We start from the raw sequence: 20,182 nt of genomic DNA, 5'->3' as shown, positions 1-20,182 counted from the left end.
GTACAAATTAGGATCTCTTTATGGCTTAGACTTGCAGTTTTCTGATGGTTGTGTTGGGTATTTTTAAATTGCCATTAAAAAAAAATCCTAAAAATATTTTTCACAGAGAGAAAGGGGGTGGAAGAAACCTTAAGGCCCTGTGCATGATACACAGAGAAATGAGTAATTATACCTGTTTCTACAACTTCTCTGTAAACCATTAACCAAAAAAAATCTTTTAATATTTATTTATTTACTCCCTTTTGTTGCCCTTTTTTTTTTTATTGTTGTAGTTATTATTGATGTCATTGTTGTTGGATAGGACAGAGAGAAATGGAGAGAGGAGGGGAAGACAGAGAGGGGGAGAGAAAGACAGACACCTTCAGACCTGCTTCACCGCCTGTGAAGTGACCCCTCTGCAGGTGGGGAGCCGGGGGCTCGAACCAGGATCCAGGTCTTTGTGCTTTGCACCACGTGCGCTTAACCCACTTCACTGCCACCTGACTCCCAAAAATGTTTTTCAGGTGTGATAGTATGTCACTGAAAACTTACAGTTTTTCAAGGAGGATTAGAGGGCTTCTTTGTATTATTAATTTCATTTCTTAAGTCTTGTTTCTAAATTTCAAATGTTTAAAGTAAAGCACAGTTCCTGCCTGCAGGGGCCAGGTGAGGGTACGCTTCACGAGTAGTGAAGCAAGTCTGCAGGTGTCTCTCTTTCTCTTTCCTTATCCCCCCTCCTTTTCATTTTCTATCTTTCTTATCTAATGAAAACAGAAAGAAAGGGGCTGGGTGGTGGCACACCTGGTTGAATGCATGTATTACAATGCACAAGGACCCGGGTTTGAGCCCCCGGTCCTCACCTGCAGGGGGAAAGCTTTATGAGTGATGAAGCTGAGCTACAGGTGTCTCTCTGTCTCTCTCCTTCTCTATTACCCACCTTCTTCTTGATTTCTGGCTGTCTCTATCCAATAAATAAAGATAATAATAAATAAAAAATTAATAAAAATAGAATGAAAAAAAAGGAAAAAATGTTCGCCAGAAGCCATGGGTTTGTCGTGTAGGCACCAAGCTCCAGCAATAAACTGGTGACAACAGAAAATAAATAAATAAATAGTAAAGTAAAGCATAGGAATAAAATATGGCCTCTTCAGTGAAACAGTCCTCCTCTTTCATAAAGAAATAAAGAAGTAAATTTGAATTGGCATATCGCACCAAAGTAAAAGACTCTGGGATGGGTGGGTGGGGAGAATACAGGTCCATGAAGGATGATAAATGACATAGTGGGGGTTGTATTGTTAAATGGGAAAACTGGGGAATGTTATGCATGTACAAACTATTGTATTTACTGTTGAATGTAAAACATTAATTCCCCAATAAAGAAATAAATTAAAAAAAAAAAAAAAGAAACTCTCAAGCCTGAGGCTCCAAAGTCTCAGGTTCAGTTCTCCATACCACCATAAGCCAGAGTTGAGCAGTGATCTGGTAAAAAAATGAATGAATCAATGAATGAATAAATAAATAAAGCCTTAAGTAAACTTTACGCATGCCATATCTGAAATGCTTCGTTGTATACTTTTTATAGTATATGGCAACCCATTTATCCAGTTGTCTCAACACCAGTGAATAAAATACAATGTACATGTTTTCCCAACGGATTTGAGATTCTACCTTTACTTTATTCTGAATTTTACAATATTATTGGATTTGTTTCTGGATTTTCCATTGTTCTACTGACCTGCCTATTCATTTAACCATGTTAAATGTTTATAGAAGTAAAAAAAAAAAAAAAGAAATTAAAAAAAAAAGAAGTAACTTTGAGGATAAGAAATATCTATGTAACTGGGCAGGTGGTGTAGAGATGGAACAAAGGATTAGCAAACATGATGTCTGACACTGATTCCTAGCAGCAAATGTGTTTGAATGATGATCTGCTGTTCTCTCTCTCTCCCGCCTCTCTTTCTCTCTCTCTTTTTCCCTCTTTCTCTCCCATATAAACGTGAGGGGTGGATACAAGTCTAATTTTACTCTTCCATTCTCAGATCATCTATTTTTCTACCTTTCTAACTCAATTCTTCTAGTCTTTCTAAACCAATGAAAACACATGCATGCTTTTCAAAGATTATTAACTGTGGTTCTAAGACTCAGCATGGGGGTGGGAAATATTAGAAAGGAAAGCATATGCAGCCTCCCCTTGGTCACCAAGAATAGTAGCATTATTTACTCATCAAAGTTCAGTGTATTTGTCCAGTTCAGCACTTCATCCACTTCCCACTCCATCACAGAATCTATTCCACCATCTTCAATAGCTTTTATTAGCCCCTTTGTTGCTGTGTGAATTAAATCTAGAGTGCTATCATTTGTTGACTTAGCCTCCAGGCTTCCTGTATAGTACCTAGATAGAGGAAAGGAAGTAACACATGAATCCTTCGGAATTGATAATTACTAGTAGATAATGAGTTTCTGCTTTGAAACTATTGTTATTTGTATATTAAGTCAAGTTTTCATTCACTACAACAAATATATCTTAACTGAGTACTATGTGATGGGAGCTGGAAAAAACTAGACAAAGCAACAACAACAAAAATCACCTGGAAACTCGCCACATTACAAATGGAACTTCTGAAGAAATTCCCTGAGCCACAGGTAGGTGCAGGCTCACTTTGAAATAGATGAGGGAAGGGGGCAGGGTGGCGGTGCACTGGGTTAAGTGCGTAATACTAATCGCAAGGACAGGTGCTCTAGCCCTGGCTCCCCACCTGCAGGGGGTATGCTTCACAAGGGGTGAAGCTGATCTGCAGGTGTCTTATCTTTCTCTCTCCCTATCTCCCCCTCCCCTCTCAATTTCTCTTTGTCCTATCAAATAAAATGGAAAAAGAAATATAGGCTCTATAGTGGAGATGTGAGGTTCCTGCTGTCTTAGGGTTCAAAAAGACAATGGATAGCTAATGTTATCATCACATTATCTGGTAATTGGGTTAACTTTGAAAAGTCCTTTTGTTAGGGTTTGCTGTATAGTACCCAGTATCTTGTAAATAGTTGTGCCACTGGTTGCCTCTGATCTACTTGGTCTGGGCTTTTGAGAGAGTCCGCATATCAAATACACAGCCTATATATTAAAAAGACTCAGTCTATGTTTTAAAAACTTCGAGACATACAATTAAATTTTCCCCTCTCATATTAACTAGTGATTTATATGACTACACTTTACTAGGAGTGTACATAAACACCATTCCCACCACCAAAAGACTGGGTCCCATCCCATCCACCCACCCCCAAACCCCACCAGCCCAGGAAGCCACATGCCCACCCTCCCCCTCACCACAGGGTTTTTACTTTGGTGCCCTACTTTCAATTTAGTCAGATCCTGCTTTTAGTTTCTCTTTCAGATCTTCTTTCTCAACTTCTGTTGATGAGTGGGATCATCCCATACTCATCTTTATCTTTCTGACTTAGATCACTTAACATAATTCCTTCTAGCTCTGTCCAAGATGGGTCAGAGAAGGTGGGTTCATTGTTCTTGACAGCTGTATAGTATTCCATTGTGTATATATACCACAGACTTCTCAACCACTCATCTGTTGTTGGGCACCTGGGTTGCTTCCAGGTTTTAGCTATTATGAATTGTGCTGCTATGAACATAGGCGTACACACCTCTTTTTGGTTGGGTGTTATGGAGTCCTTGTGGTATAACCCCAGGAGAGGAATTACTGGATCATATGGAAGGTCCATGTCTAGCCTTGTGAGAGTTTTCCAGACTGCTCTCCACAGAGGCCAGACCAATTCAGAGCCTATATTTCTCCCAGTCCTGGAACCTTAGGATAGGGCCAACTTTCCCCGCATGCCTCTCCCAATCCATATCAAATAATATTGCATCAGCCGATCGCAACCTAATCAATGCAACGATTGCCACCTCAACATGCTTCAGCTCAGACTGTGTCCAGAGACTTCAGGTGTGGAATGACAACCCTTCAGCTTCATTACTCGGGTGAGACCTTTCCTTTCATAGTATTGTCTAATTCCATCCCAGGTGGATTACTTTCTAACAAAGTCTCAAACCCTAGATATACACCAGGTTCTGTGAGAGAGAGCATATATTGACATGTATCCATAAACAAGTGCAAAATATATACCTGAAAGCAGAAGTACACTAGAGTTTGCAGTGAGTACCCCCCCAACACTTCCTCTCCACTATTCCAACCTTTGGGTCCATGATTCTTCAACAATTTGTTTGGCTTTGTATGTTAACTCTCTCTTTCAGCCACCATGTTCCAGATGCCATCAGGATGCCAGCCAGGCTTCCCTGGACTGAAGACCCCACCAATGTGTCCTGGAGCTCCGCCTCCCCAGAGACCCACCCTACTAGAGAAAGAGAGAGGCAGACTGGGAGTATGGACCGACCAGTCAACGTCCATGTTCAGTGGGGAAGCAACTACAGAAGCCAGACTTTCCACCTTCTGCAACCCACAGTGACCCTGGGTCCATGCTCCCAGAGGGAGGAGGGGGTGGGATATGGAGATTGGGTGGTGGGAATTGTGTGGAGTTGTACTACCCCTTCTACCCTATGGTTTTGTTAATTTATCCTTTCTTAAATAAAAAATAAATTTAAAAAAAATGGAAAAAGAAGGAGAAGGAGAAGGAGGGGGTGAAGGAGAAACTGAAGACAAAAGCAACAGATTAAGCTGGGAAGAGCCATCAAAGGAGGTGGAGACTTCATCAGCAAAAAAACCTGGACAAAAACTAAAACCATGTGGTCTTTCTAGTCAGCAGCAGCAGGCTTCTAGAGATGAAAGCACAGAGTGAAACAGGGCAATAAGTATTTTGCATAAACTTTATCCTATCTCCCCAGCCTCCTCTTTTTCTTAAAGCTAGGGACTGAGAGACAGTTCACTCAGTAGAGTGCACACTGTGCACCATGTATGAATATCAGGACAAGTAGAGAACAAATATAATGTACATTAAAAACTAACCACCTCAACAGTCACATGAAATATAAATGGCCTAAATATTCTAAATAAAGGCAGATATTATACACTAGATATGATAGCAAGTTCCAACAATATGTTATGTACAAGAACTATCTTTACACATATGCACAAATAGATTAAAGTAAAAGTTTGGCAGTTGTGAAAATAGATCAGCTAGATCTATTGAAAACAGAGGGGGCCAGGAGGTGGCACGACCAGTTAGGCACGCACATTGCAAAGCACAAACACTTGGGTTTAAGCCCCACACCCGAAGCAGGGCTGCAGGTATTTATCTTTCTCTCTCCCTCTCTCTCTGTCCCACCCCCTCTCAATGTCCATCTGTCTTATCTAATTAAAAAAGAAAGAAACTGAAAATACATTTGCATGCCTGAGGATCCCAGTTAGTCCCTAGTACTGTGTGTGCCAGAGTAGTATTCTGATTTTTCCCTTTCTATTTCATATGAAAAAAGAAAACTGGGGGCCATATGGTGGTGCATCTGATTGAGAGCACGTGTTACAATGCACAAGGACCCAGGCTTGAGCCCCCAGTCCCACCTGCAGGGGGAAAGCTTCACAAGTGGTGAAGCAATTCTGCAGGTGTGTGTCTCTGTCTCTCACCCTCTCTATCCCTCCCTTCCTTCTTGATTTCTGACTGTCTCTATCCAAAAAATAAATTTAAAAAATTTTTAAAAAGAAATAGATTTAAAAAACTGTGACAATAATCCTATAAACTATATTTCTTTCAAAAAGTGATACTGGAGTTGTAAATAAATACATCAATAAAATTAATATAAATAAAAGTAAAAGTACATAGATAACATGAACTGTAATCAGAAGATATATAGGATGATTATATTAATATCAAATAAAGTAAAATATATTTCCAACAATAATAGGGATCATTTAAACTCATAAATTCACCATGAGGACACAAAATTCAAAACTACTTATTTACTTGATAAGAATTTCAGAATATGTGAAAAAATAGTACTAAAAGGACAAATAGACAAATGCCAAATTATAATCAGATCTGAAGACCACTTTGTCAGTTATAACTAATGAATAAGAGAAGCTTTGAACAACATTGTCAACTATTTTGATAAAACTGGTGTTGGTGGTTTGGGAGGTAGCACAGTGGATAAACTACTGGATTCTCAACCATGAGGTCCTGAGTTGGATCCCTGGCAGCACACGTACCAGAGTGATGTCTGGTTCTTTCTCTCCTATCCTTCTCATGAATAAATAAATAATTTTTAAAAAAAAGTTTAAAAAAACCTGGCATTGATAGATCACTACACCAAACAAAAGAAAAAGACACTATTGTTTTTTACTCTAATATCACTTCATTGAGGAAATGCTGATTTATAGGATTTTTGTTGTCATAGGGTACATTTTCACATTTCTCCAAGATAGGTATCAGGACATCCTCAACCAGACCATGATCTTATTCCACAAAAGTTCCCAAACTCCCCCTTAGTAATCTTCCCGTTCATCTTCTAAGTTCCCTGAACTGCTGAAAACATATTCTTTTTAAACACACATTTGGCCATATATGAGGATCCAGGTTCAAGCCCCCACTCCACATGGAGCATGTGCACCAGAGGAAACTTCATGAATAGTTCAGAGGTGCTGTGTTGTCTTTCCTTCCTCTCCTCTCCTCTCCTCTCCTCTCCTCTCCTCTCCTCTCCTCTCCTCTCCTCTCCTCTCCTCTCTCCTCCCCTCCCCTCTTCTCACCTCCTCTCCTCCCCTCCCCTTTCCTCACCTCCTCTCCTCCCCTCCCCTCCTCTCCTCCCCTCCCCTCTCCTCACCTCCTCTCCTCTCCCCTCCCCTCCCCTCCTCACCTCCTCTCCTCCCCTGCCCTCCCCTCCTCCTCCTCTCCTCCTTCACCTCTCCCCTCCTCTCCCCTCCCCTCCCCTGGTCCCCACTGCAATGAAGGAAGCTGTGGTGGTGCTGTTCCTTCTCTGTTTTGCTCTCTCTTTTTTAATGTCTTTATTTATGTATGCATTATTAGATAAAGAAAGAGAGGTGTTGAGAAGAGAGGGAGAGAGACACTTGCAGCCCTGCTCCACCACTTGTGAAGCTTTCCCCTTGCAAGTGGGGACCAGGGGCTTGCTCCCTGCAATGTATGAACTTAACCAGGTGCGTCACTACCTGACCCCTTCCCTCTCTGTCTACCTACCTGAAAATTGTCAGCCTAAAGCAATGAAGCCCCACAAAACAAAACAAAAATTTTCCACAGCAAAAAGAACCATTACCAGAACAGAGACTCCTGATGGAGTGGGAGAAGATTTTTCCATGCCACATTCCAGACAAAAGGTTAAAACCAAAATATATAACAAACTCACCAAACTCAGCAACCACAAAAGCAAAACCATCCATTAAAATATGGGAGAGGAAATGAGTAGAATTTCTGCCAAAGAAGAGACTCAACAGACCAATGAAAAAGAAATGTTCTATGTCACTGATTATCAGACAAATGCAAATAAAGACAACAATGAGATAACATTTTACACTTGTGAGAATGTCACACATTAGAAGAGACAGAAACAAGTGCTGTTGAGATGTGGAGTAAAAATAACCCTTCTACACTGCTGGTGGCAATGCAAATTGGTCCAACCCCTGTGGATAAGTCTGGAAATTTCTCAGAAACTTATAAACAGACCTACCTTATGATCTGGCAATTTTCTCCTGGGGATATATCCAGAGGAGGCAGGGGCACTAACCCAATGAAATATATGTACACGTATGTTGATAATAGCATAATTTGTAATAGTTCAAACTTAGAAGCAATCCAGATGTACAACAAAAGTTGAGTGGCTAAAGTTAAAGTGAGGTAAGCCAAAAAGAGAAGGATGTATGCTAGATGATATCATACGTCGGTGGAACTTAAGAAACAAGAACTGTGGTCCAGGAGGTGGCGCAGTGATAAAGCTTTGGACTCTGAAGCATGAGGTTCTGAGTTCGATCCTCGGCAGCACATGTGCCAGAGTGATGTCTGGTTCTTTCACTCTCCTATCTTCCTCATAAATAAATAATAAATAAATAAATAAATATTTTTAAAAAAATAAAAAAGAAACAAGAACAGAAAGGGAAAAACAAAGTAAAACCTGAACTGGGTGTGGTGTTATATATCAAAGTGAAAGACTCTGGGGAAGGAGCAGATGGGAGGTGGCTGGAGCAGAGTGGTACTCAGGTCTCAGTCTTTCTCATAACGTATAAATAAATCCAAATAGCAACAACAGTTCCGTTTCTTTCTATTTTTTTCTTTATAATGAACCACATTTTTACCCAGCATTATTTTTCTTCTACTTCAGGACTTTCTTTAACATTTGTTGTAATATTGGTCTATACATAATGAAAAAAATTCAGCTTTCATTATTCTGAAAATTTTTTCTTTCATCTTTATTTAAAATTATAAAAAAATATTTCTGATGGGTCTATTACTACTGATAATTTTTTCTTCTTACCTGGAATCTATTTTCCTGTTTCTCTGTATGACAGGAAATTGGCTACTAACTGATAGACACTGTGAATTCGATATAGGGTTTGAGAGTTCTCTTGTATTCACATATACTTTGAGGCTTTGACTGGTACATAGTCAAGTAAAGTTGGAAACAATTTGACTTTTTTGACTCATTAGATAGGTCCAAACTGATTTTTAATATAAGCTATACAAGTCAGTCTCTTAGGGCAGAAAGAAATGTTGAGAATAAATCTTAGAGCAGAAAGAAATGCTGAGAATAGATCTAGAATACATTTATGTCAACTGGTATTAAAGAGAATTCTCGGGAGTCGGGCTGTAGCGCAGCGGGTTAAGCGCAGGTGGCACAAAGCACAAGGATCTGCATAAGGATCCCGGTTCGAACCCCGGCTCCCCACCTGCAGGGGAGTCGCTTAACAGGCGGTGAAGCAGGTCTGCAGGTGTCTATCTTTCTCTCCTCCTCTCTGTCTTCCCCTCCTCTCTCCATTTCTCTCTGTCCTATCCAACAACGACAACAACAATAATAACAACAAGGGCAACAAAAGGGAATAAATAAATAAAATATTAAAAAAATAATAATAATAATAAAGAGAATTCTCATATCTGATGTTTTCATAGGTTATAATTTTCCCAAGGTCAGGGGATATATATATATGTGTATATATATATATATATATATATATATATATATATATATATATATGCTATTATGTATTTGGCACCTATCAAACATTAATTAAATGTTGCTTTCAGTCCACTCAAAAACATAACTGTAATCTTACATCTTCTTCTAAAAGCAAAATGTAGTTACTTTAGTAGTGACAGTAATTTTAAAAAATGTAAAATACAGCATACTTCTCTAGTAAGTGTATTTCATTAACTTACATTTGCTTCATCCATTCTATTTTTCTAATTTTTCTTTTCTTTTCCTTATCTTGCCTTCTCTTCAGTTTAGAAAAGTGGAATTTGGTTTCCTTTTTGTCTCCAATTATTTCAGCAGATAACCAAAACTATTGAAAAATGAGTATATGAGAAAGCTGAAATACTGATTATAATGGTTTCTGGCTATAGACAAGAAATTCTATGTATTCGTTAGGAATATACCAAGATAGAAAGAGAAGATAGGCTTTATACTTTAAAGGTTGTTTTTTTTTGCCACTAGGGTTATCATTGAGATTCAGTGCCTCCATGATGACTCCAACACACCTGATGACTTTTCCTGCCTTTTCTTCTGATAGAGGGTGGGAGAAAGAGAGAGGGAGGGGCGGAGAGAGAGGGAGAGAAGAGAAACATCTGCAACACTGTTCCACCATTTGTGAAGATTTCCTCCTATAGGGCAGGACCAGGGGCTTGCATCCAGATCCTTGCACATACTAATGTGTGTGCTCTACGGGTGCACCACCACCCACTGCCCTAGATACCTTAAAGTTATTTCTAATTAATTGATGGATTAGTAGCAAACTGAGTCTTCAGAGACACATACCACTGTAAAACTAACAAAGTAATTGTATTTCTGAGGTAGTTAATAAGCACTGGTTGAGTGAATCAATGAGTAAGTAAATTCTGAAAGTATTTTAGTTTTAGAATTGACCTGTTCCAGTAATGTTTATTTCTGAAAGCTAATTCTCAAGGAGTATAGGTACCCTCTAAGAACAATGAAGCCTCATCATAATTCCCCAAGACTATGGCTTCCTGTATAGAATACTTATCCAACTTGAATGCCTACTTTCCTATTTCTAACTCATTCTCATTTCCCCAGCATATACACATTAAACAGAAGGAGTTCTCTGTCCTGTACAGAATTCTGTATTGATCTATTAACTCATTTATTATACTACACTGAAAATCCTGTTTGTTTGACTCCATTAGCTCAATCTCTAATTAAAAAACAAACTATTTGGGAGAGGAATTATGCCTTTTTATTTACTTATTTACTTATTTTTACCAGAACACTGTTCAGCTCTGGCTTATGTTTGTTTAGGGAACTGAATCTGGGATGTTGGAGCCTCAGGCATGAAATTCTGTTTGCATAACCATTACACTATCTTCCCCACCTTTTTTCCTTTTTTTTTTTTTTTTTTTAACCAAAGCACTGCTCAGCTCTGGCTTATGGTGGTGTGAGGGACTGAACCTGAGACTATGAAAATTTAGGCATGAAAGTCTGTTTGCATAACCATTATACTGCCCCCCACCCCCACCTATTTTATTTAATTTTATATTCCAAGCAACTAGCATAATGCCTAGCACCTAGTAGGTTTGTAATCAAATTTGTTAAATGAATGCAAAACTTCACACTTTGATAATTTTCATTTTCCATAGTATACTCAATAAGCCAGATGCTATAATCTGTAGATAAGAGATTAAGAGTTTGAATGAAGATACTCCAGGCTATATAGACAAACATCTAGTCTACATAATTAGGTCACATTAACATATAAAATGTAGGCTTACAGGAAGATACCAGACACAGGTAGTGTGCCAGAACTTCATGCCTGAGGCTCCAGAAGTCACAGGTTCATGGGACCACCATATTCCAGATCTGGGTAGTGCTATGGTCTCTCTCTCTCTCTCTCTCTCTCTCTCTCTCTCTCTCTCTCCCTCTCCCTCTCCCTCTCCCTCTCTCTCTCTCTCACACACACACACACACACACACACACACGTGTGTCTCTGTGTGTGTGTAAAACTTATCTCTACAGGGAGCTGGGTGGTAGTGCAGTGGGTTAAGCGCAGGTGGCACAGAGCGCAAGGACCTGCGTAAGGATCCCGGTTTGAGCCCCCAGCTCCCCACCTCCAGGGGAGTTGCTTCACAGGCAGTGAAGCAGGTCGGCAGGTTTCTAGCTTTCACTCCTGTCTCTGTCTTCCCCTCCTCTCTCCATTTCTCTTGGCCCTATCTAACAACAGCTATGACAACAATGACAACTACAACAAGTGCAACAAGGGCAACAAAATGGGGAAAATGGCCTCCAGGAGCAGTGGAATCCTAGTGCAGGCACCGAGCCCCAGCAATAACCCTGGAGGCAAAAAAAAAAAAATCTCTACAAAAAGAAAATTTAACATGGATAGAGGTCCAGGAGGTGGTGAGTGGATAGAATATTGGACTCTTAAACATGAGGTCCTAAGTTCTATTCCTAGCAGTGCATGTCTTAGAGTGATGTCTAGTTTTTTGTTTTTTTTTTCTCCTCCTATCTCATTGATACACAGATAAAACAACAAGAAAAAAACATGAATGCCTATAGAAAAGTACTGGACTAACACATATGCAGTAGGAATTACTTATATTTAAAATCATCCTGCTCATTTCACATGAGTACACACTAAATTCTCCACCACCACAAAAAAACTAAATGATCTCCCTCCACAATCTGCTTACAGATTCTCTGAGAAAATATCACACTATTTAAAGAATTCTCGGGGGTTGTATTGTTAAATGGGAAACTGGGGAATGTTATGCATGTACAAACTATTGTATTTACTGTTGAATGTAAAACATTAATTCCCCAATAAAGAAATAAATTTTTAAAAAAAGAATTCTCACCTCCAACCCAAGAATTATTACTAAGTAGCATCTTAAATTTTTCTTTGCTGTTAAAAGCATCAGAGAGAAGATGGCCTTGGCAACCAGGAAGGTGATTCAGCACGTAGTTAAGAGCTCCTTTCTTGTATGCATGAAAGCCTGGATGTGATTCCTGGGACCATTTATGTCAGAATAGTGCTCTAGTCTCCTTCCCTCTCATAAGATGATCTTTTGTGGGTTGGCAAAATAGCTCACTTACATAGTGTGCTGCTTTGCTATGTGCTCAACCCAGACTCAAGTCCAGCCCCTACTAAATTGAAGGATGCTTTGCTGCTGTAGTTTCCTTCTTTCTCTCTGATTATCTCTATCTAAAAATAATAATAAATAAATGACCTTCTACATTTATTAATAGTCCTTAAAAATGGCCAATAGCCCCAACAATAACCCTGGAGGCAAAAAAAAATGGCCAATTAAAAACTGATTACTAAAATTAAATGTAAAAAAGATACAAGGATATATGGCTGTATCTTCAAATGTTATCAGTAACTTGAGGAGTTGATTTAAGCAAATTTTATCAGCTAAATCATTAGGACTAATATTTTTAAATTTTAAAAGATAAATGGGATTCTAAATATATAAGATACAAAATTATCAATACAAATTTTGTCTTACACTATCAGAAACAGGTCTCCAACCATTGTTCTCTATACGGTGATACCAGCCACTATTATCCTCTTCCTGAAGAGTAATACCTTTAATATGAGAAGTGTATTTTGCTGGAACTTTTGTGTAATCTCTAGGGCTGTTAGCACACAGATCTTCAATAGGTCTGTGAGTAAAAATTTTATAGTATATTTGAGGTGGAAATTTTACCTGTAGAAATAAAAGTTCAAAGAATCATTGTAATCTAATTACTAAAATGGTTTATATTTTTAATTATCTCTCTTAAACTTCAAGTATGAAATGTTAATTAAAAACTACTAAATAAGGGGCCTGGTAGTGGCACACTTGGTTGAATGCACATGCTACAACCCAGGTTCAAGTTCCTGGTCCCCACCTGTAGGGGGAAAGCTTCACGAATGGTGAAGCAAGGCTACAGATGTCTCTCTATCTCCCTCTCCCCTCTTGATCTCTGGCTGTCTCTATCCAATAATAAAGATAATAAAAATTTAAAAATTACTAAATAAGAATCCATTCATACTTACACCACCAAATCTGAATCGCACGTGAATGCCAGCAGCAGCATCTAAAAGCTCTGCCTATAAAAATATATATATTACTCTTCAACACTATAAATATTTGTGCATATACATACATATATCAGTTCACTACTTCTCACTCTAATGGGTAAAATAGTCATTTACTATTGATTATTTGTGAGGCAAGTCAACTAAATAAATTTCTAATTAGAACATATTTAAAGATTTAATTTCTTGTGGACAGTAAGTCAAATAACTATCTTCTAATAGGAGAAATAATATTCTATGTAATATGTAAATATAAAAGTGAAATGATTTATCCTTATGTTATTAAAAATAATAACTTGTTAAATAAGTCCTCAAATATATGACTTACATATTAAATATCTTACAGGTAATGTCAGAGAAAAAAATATGACTGGTTAATTTGAGTTTAACACCAAATGGCCTTTCCTAACAAATTTGTGTTAAAGCAAAAATCATTTTTTATATATTTTTGTAAAAACTATATATAATGGGTCTCCCAATTTTAGTGCCCTGCACCAAATGGAAAGTAGAGGAAAAAGTTAAAAAAAGCCCAAGTCCTCTGTTCAACTTTGTCTCCAGAAAGTATTAAGTTAGATGAGAAAAAATACATTATCCTGAATTACTCAGTCTATAAAGCCTAAAAGACATTAGTTTTGTATAATCTACTCTTGACTAAAATTTATATATACTCATATATAGGATGATACTTCAAATATTAAAAAATATGTTTAGACTGGGCAATGGCACACTTTATAATGCCGACACATCACTATATGCAAAGACCCAGGTTTATGCTCTTAGTCCCCACCTGCAGGACCACGTTCACAAGCCATGAGGTACTACAGGTGTCTTTCTCTTTCCTCTCTCTCTCTCTCTCCTTTTCTTTCATTTTATTTCTGTCTGTAGCAAATAAATAGATAATAAGAAGAAAGGACATGTTTTATAACAGGATCTCAAATCATATATTCATAAAATTAATATACATAACTTTATCTTACTGAAGTAGGTAAATCCTTCATGGAATTTTACCCTTCCTATTTTAGTCAGTTAAGGTGAGAAGCTGATTATGTCAATCCACTGAAGGAATGAGCTGGGTTAAACGTAGATTGCAATTTGGGAGTTGGGCAGTAGCGCAGCAGGTGGCGCAAAGCTCAAGGATCCGGGTTATAGCCCCTGGTTCCCCACCTGCAGGGGAGTTGCTTCACAGGCAGTGAAGCAGGTCTGCAGGTGTCTATCTTGCTCCCCCCTCCTTTCTGTCTTCCCTTCCTCTCTCCATTTCTCTCTGTCCTAGCCAACAACGATGGCAACAATAATAACTACAACAATAAAAAACAAGGGCAACAAAAGAAAATAAATAATTTTTTAAAAATATAGATTGTAGGGAGTCGGGCTGTAGTGCAGCGGGTTAAGCGCAGGTGGCGCAAAGCACAAGGACCGGCATAAGGATCCTGGTTCGAACCCCGGCTCCCCACCTGCAGGGGAGTCGCTTCACAGGCGGTGAAGCAGGTCTGCTGGTGTCTATCTTTCTCTCTCCCCTCTCTGTCTTCCCCTCCTCTCTCCGTTTCTCTCTGTCCTATCCAACAACAACAACAACAATAATAACTACAACAATAAAACAACAAGGGCAACAAAAGGGAATAAATAAATTAAAAATATATATATATATAGATTGCAATTTTAGTAATCTTCATCTGGTTTTTCTACTTTTAGTTTTCCCGTTATGTAGTCTTGGCAGCTTCTAGCTAAGTAACCAGGAAAGCCTCTGGGAGACTAGGTGACAGATACTCTTTATAAAACTGGAGTTTAATTCACCTTCTTAACACCTACAGATTCAAATGGGGATAAAGAGTAAACTGTGTCTAAAGCAGAAACCTTCCCTTGTGGTTGTCATTGCCTTCCCTGGATTTGCAAGAATGTATGGTTCACTCTGTGGAACAGTATTATTTAAAGCAGACATAGCAGGTAAACAAAATAGCAGGCACACTTGGAGAGTGCATATGCTTGGGCGGGGGTAGATAGTATAATGGTTGAGCAAAGAGACTCTCATGCCTGAGGTTCCAAAGTCCTAGGTTCAATTCCCCGCACCCCACAAGTCAGAGCTGAATAGTACTCTGGTAAAAATTAAAATAAATAACAAAAAAAGAGAGTGAGGGGGTCGGGTGGTAGCACAGCGGGTTAAGCACACATGGCACAAAGTGCAAGAACCGGCGTAAGGATCTGGGTTCGAGCCCCCGGCTCCCCACCTGTAGGAGGGGGTCCATTCACAAGTGGTGAAGCAGGCCTGCAGGTATCTGTCTTTCTCTCCCCCTGTCTGTCTTCCCCTCCTCTCTCCATTTCGCTCCATCTTATCCAGCAAAAAGAACAGCAATGACAACATAATAATGAGGACAACAAGGGTAACAACAAGGGCAACAAAATGGGGAAAATGGCCTCGAGGAGCAGGCACCCATACTGCAGGCACCCAGCCCTAGCAATAACTCTGGAAGCAAAAAAAAGAGAGAGAGTGAGCCTGCTTTGCCACACATATGACCCAGGTTTCATTTCTCTAGCCTCTATTTTAATCTCTCTCTCTCTCTCTCTCCCTTTCCCTCCCCTAAAAAGTTGGCCTTGAGCAGTAAAGTCTGAGTAATGACCGAAATAATAATTGCTTAAAAAAAAAAAAGTAGACTTAGATTAACTGTAACTGTTCACTATAAACTAGGGCATCCAAAAACAAAAAGGAAGCACAGCTTATATGATACTCTAATAAAAAAATATGATAATATAAAATGCTTGATTAAAAATAGAGGGACTGGGGAAACAGCATATTGATTATGCAAAAGTTTTTCATATCTGAGGCTTCAAAGTCCTAGGTTCAATCCCCAAAACCACCATTAGCGAGAGCTGAGCAGTGCTCTGGTCTGTCTTTCCGTATTTCTCTCATTAAAATATAAATAAATGCATGAATAAAATTTTAAAAATAAATTTAAAAAAGAGGGCAAACAGGAAAAGAGAGGACCTAAGTACAAGTGCCACAAAAAAGGAAACTGGAGCCAGGTGGTAGCACACCTGGTTGAGCTCACGTATTAAATGCTCCAAGATCCGGGTTCAAGTCCCCAGTCCCCATCTGTAGGGGGAAAGCTTCATAGGCGGTGAATCAGTGCTACAGGTATCTCTCTGTCTCTCTCTCTACTCCCATTTCCTCTCAATTTCTGGCTGTCTCTATCAAATAAATAAAGTTAATAAAAATCTTTTTTTAAAAAGGAAAATAACAGATATGATAGATTTCAATCATATCAATAATCACTTTAAATGTCAATGACATAAATACACCAATTAAAAGGCATAACTGTTAATGCAGATTAAAAAAACAGACCCGAGGGCCAGATCGAAATGCACCAGATTAAGTGCACATAGTAAGAAGCGCAAGGACTCATGAAAAGATGCCAGTTCGAGCCCCCGGCTCCACAACTACAGGAGGGTTGTTTCACAAGGGGTTAAGGAGGTCTGCGGTCTCTTTCTTTCTTCCTCTCTATCTTCCCCTCCCTTCTCAATTTCTCTCTGTTCTATAAAAAAAAATTAAAAAAATGGCCACAGGAGCAGTGGATTCTTAGTGTAGGCACTGAGCCCCAGCAATAACCCTGGAGGCAAAATACATAAATAAATAGAACCAACTATATGTTGTCTACAAATACTCACTTTAAATATAAAAACAGGGGAGTCGGGCGGCAGCTCAGCGGGTTAAGCGCACGTGGCACCAAGCGCAAGGACCGGCAGAAGGATCCTGGTTCGAGCCCCCGGCTCCCCACCTGCAGGGGAGTCGCTTCACAGGCGGTGAAGCAGGTCTGCAGGTGTCTGTCTTTCTCTCCCCCTCTCTGCCTTCCCCTCCTCTCCCCCTTTCTCTCTGTCCTATCCAACAATGATGGCATCAATAACTACAACAATAAAACAACAAGGGCAACAAAAGAGAATAAATAAATACTAAAGAAATATTTAAAATTAATTAATTAAAATATATATATAAAAACAGTTTAAAAGCAAGGGGATGGAGAAAGAAATGCATACTAACTCACTGGACAAATCAAATGAAAGCTGAACAACTATATAAATTTAAATAAAGATTAATTTAAAGCAATGAAAAATAACTAAGTAAATAAATCCAAAATTATAGAAATCACAAAAAGTATGCTCTCAGGTCCTAATAGAATTAACTAGAAATTGTTAATGGAAAAATAGCTAGAATGTACCAAAGTTTGGAAATCAAATAGAAGTACTATCTACAAAGTTTACTTCTGATAATTCATACAATTATACACTTATTTCTGTGAACTTTTCTATTTATTTATTTATTATTGGATAGAGAGAGAAATTGAGAGAGGGGAGACAGAAAGAGGGAGAGAGACAGAGAGACACCTGCAGACCTGCTTCACCGCTTGTGAAACTTTCCTTTACAGGTGGGAGCTGGGGGTTCAAACCTGGGTCCTTGAGCACTGCAATATGCAGTCAACAAGGTGCACCACCACCTGGCCCTCTCTGTGAACTAACTTTTCTGAACTTTTCTACTTCAACAGAAAGTTTGGTGTTTTTTTTTTCCCTCCAGGGTTACTGCAGGGATTTGGTGCATGCACTATGAATCCACTGCTCCTGGAGGCCATTTTTATTGTCCTTGTTGTTACTGTTATTGTTGTCATTGCTGTTGTTGCTGGATAGGACAGAGAGAAATCAAGAGAGGAGAGGAAGATAGAGGAGAGACAGACACCTGCAGCCATGCCTCACCGCCTGTGAAGTGACCCTCCTGCAGGTGGGGAGCCAGATTCGAACCAGGATCCTTACTCCTGTCCTTGCGCTTTGTGCCATGTGTGTTTAACCCCATGCGCTACTAACTGGCTCCCAATAGAAAGTTTTTAAAAATATTTATTTATTTATTTATTCCCTTTTGTTACCCTTGTTGTTTTATTGTTGTAGTTATTATTGTTGTCGACGTTGTTGGATAGGACAGAAAGAAATGGAGAGAGGAGGGAAAGACAGAGAAGGGGAGAGAAAGACACCTGCAGAACAGCTTCAACACCTGTGAAGCGACTCCCCTGCAGGTGGGGAGCCAGAGGCTTGAACTGGGATTCTTACTCCGGTCCTTGTGCTTTGAGCCACCTGCGCTTAACACGCTGCTCTACCGCCCGACTCCCCAATAGGAAGTATTTTTAAAGCAGCATATATAAGCACATTGAGTTTATAAATCAGTCATACTTTTTAAAAATTAGTTATTTACTATTGGATAGAGACAGAAATGAAACTTCCCCCTGCAGGTGGGGACCAGGGGCTTGAACCCGGGTCCTTGTGCTCTAAACAAGGTGCCACCACCTGGCCTCATAAATCAGCCATACTTTTTAAGGAGGAGAGAAAGATGCTTTATCAATAAATGATATCCTTACCTCTCTAGGATTAATATATCTCACTATTTGACGTGGCTCCCCTTGTCTTCTTAAATTAATTATGGCTTTAAAGTGTTCAAATACAGCGATGTTCTAATAGTGCAAACACATAAGATTTTAAGGTCAAAACTGGATTTTATACTTTTTATTAGCTTTTTACCTAGTTAGGGCAAAATGAATAAAGGGCATAAAATACAACTTACATATTGTAATTAGATTTTAGAAGTACTATCCACTCAGTTTGCCTCAATAAGCCAGGTAAGATTGGTATCCTCACAAAGAGCCTTATATTTTTATTACATCAGTGGTAATTTTCAATAAAATATTTTGTATTTAAGTCACTTCTTTATATACAAACGTAATCTAGGAAAATGGCAAGTACAGTCTAATAAGAACCGGAAATGAATACAGGAAAATATTGTATGACCCAGGATATGTAGCTTGATCTCTCTGTTCATTCTCGTCATCTAAGATATGGGAATGATGCAGCCCATAAGGTGGTACAGTGGACAAAGAATTGGATTTGCAAGTATATGGTCCTGAGTTAAGAGTCCCAGCACTGCATGTAATAGAAGCAGCGTTCAACTTCTCTCTCCCCCTTCTGATAAACAAACAAACAAATAAATAAATCAGCTTTAAAATATAGTCATGGGGGCTGGGTGGTGGTGCACGGGTTAAGTGCATATACTACAGTGCGCAAGGACCCAGGTTCAGATCCCCAGTCCCCACTTGCAGGGGGAAAGCTTCACAAGAGGTGGAACAGGGCTGTAGGTGTCTCTCTGGCTCTCTTCCTCTCTACCAATCCCTTCCCTCTCAGTTTCTGGCTGTCTCTATCCAATAAATAAATAAATAAATAAGTACAAAATATGGTCATAACAATTATTTCATATTAATGGTGAGGAACAAGTGAGTTAATATTAGAAAAATACTTAGAACAACTTTTAGAACAAGAAGGCTCTCAATAAATCTTATCTATTATTGTTGTTACAGAATTCTACTCATTCGTTAAGTAATTTCACTGCTTTACAAACCATATAACTTTTTTTTTTCCCTCCAAAGTTATTGCTGGAGTTAGTGCTCGGTGCCTGCACTATGACTCCACTGCTCCTGGAGGCCATTTTTTCCCATTTTGTTGCCTTTGTTCTTGTTATTGTTGCCATTGCTGATGTTGATGTTGGATAGGACAGAGAGAAATCCAAAGAGGAGGGAAAGACGGGGGGGGGGGGAGATAGACACCTGCAGATCTGCTTCACTGTGAAGTGACTCCTCTGCAGGTGGGGAGCTCGAACCAGGATCCTTTCGCTGGTCCTTGCGCTTTGCACCATGTGTGCTTAATCCACTGCACGACCGCCCAGCCCCCATAACTTTTATTTGTTGGAGGGATAATGGTTTATATTATAGTTGTTGACACACATACAATATAGTTTTTCACTTGCAATTTAGTCAAGCAACGCTAAACAATTCTACGTTGAAAAACTATTTATTTGGTAATCCTGTCCCAATAATCTATCCCCATATAAAACCCTATAAACTGTTGGTAAACTTTTCTCCTCCTCCTCATTGTTTATCTTAAATCAAATCAAATAAATTCATATTGAAGTAATTCATAG

The 20,182-nt window shown here is 39.0% G+C and overlaps 1 protein-coding gene and 1 long non-coding RNA gene across 4 annotated transcripts in view; both read right to left on the bottom strand.

Moving 5' to 3' along the window:
• Nucleotides 1-20,182, bottom strand: part of C20H11orf65 (chromosome 20 C11orf65 homolog) — a 45,396-nt gene that overhangs the window by 10,904 nt on the left and 14,310 nt on the right. For 2 of the 3 annotated variants that reach the window (XM_007539800.2, XM_060180136.1), the window contains exons 3-7: nucleotides 18,573-18,665; nucleotides 13,144-13,197; nucleotides 12,611-12,811; nucleotides 9,310-9,434; nucleotides 2,201-2,371 (exon numbers count right to left, since the gene is read on the bottom strand). In XM_007539800.2, the coding sequence (XP_007539862.1) occupies nucleotides 2,201-2,371; nucleotides 9,310-9,434; nucleotides 12,611-12,811; nucleotides 13,144-13,197; nucleotides 18,573-18,665 (644 nt within the window). The remainder of the gene's footprint in view (nucleotides 1-2,200; nucleotides 2,372-9,309; nucleotides 9,435-12,610; nucleotides 12,812-13,143; nucleotides 13,198-18,572; nucleotides 18,666-20,182) is intronic. The other variant, XM_060180135.1, reaches the window with a different exon arrangement.
• LOC132535009 (uncharacterized) overlaps nucleotides 1-20,182 on the bottom strand; it is a 45,156-nt gene that overhangs the window by 18,724 nt on the left and 6,250 nt on the right. The window lies entirely within an intron of this gene.

The sequence above is a fragment of the Erinaceus europaeus genome, chromosome 20 (assembly GCF_950295315.1).
Source record: "Erinaceus europaeus chromosome 20, mEriEur2.1, whole genome shotgun sequence".
NCBI lineage: Eukaryota > Metazoa > Chordata > Mammalia > Eulipotyphla > Erinaceidae > Erinaceus > Erinaceus europaeus.
The sequence above is the reverse complement of the archived record's forward strand: the minus strand, read 5'-3'. Positions and strand labels throughout refer to the sequence as shown.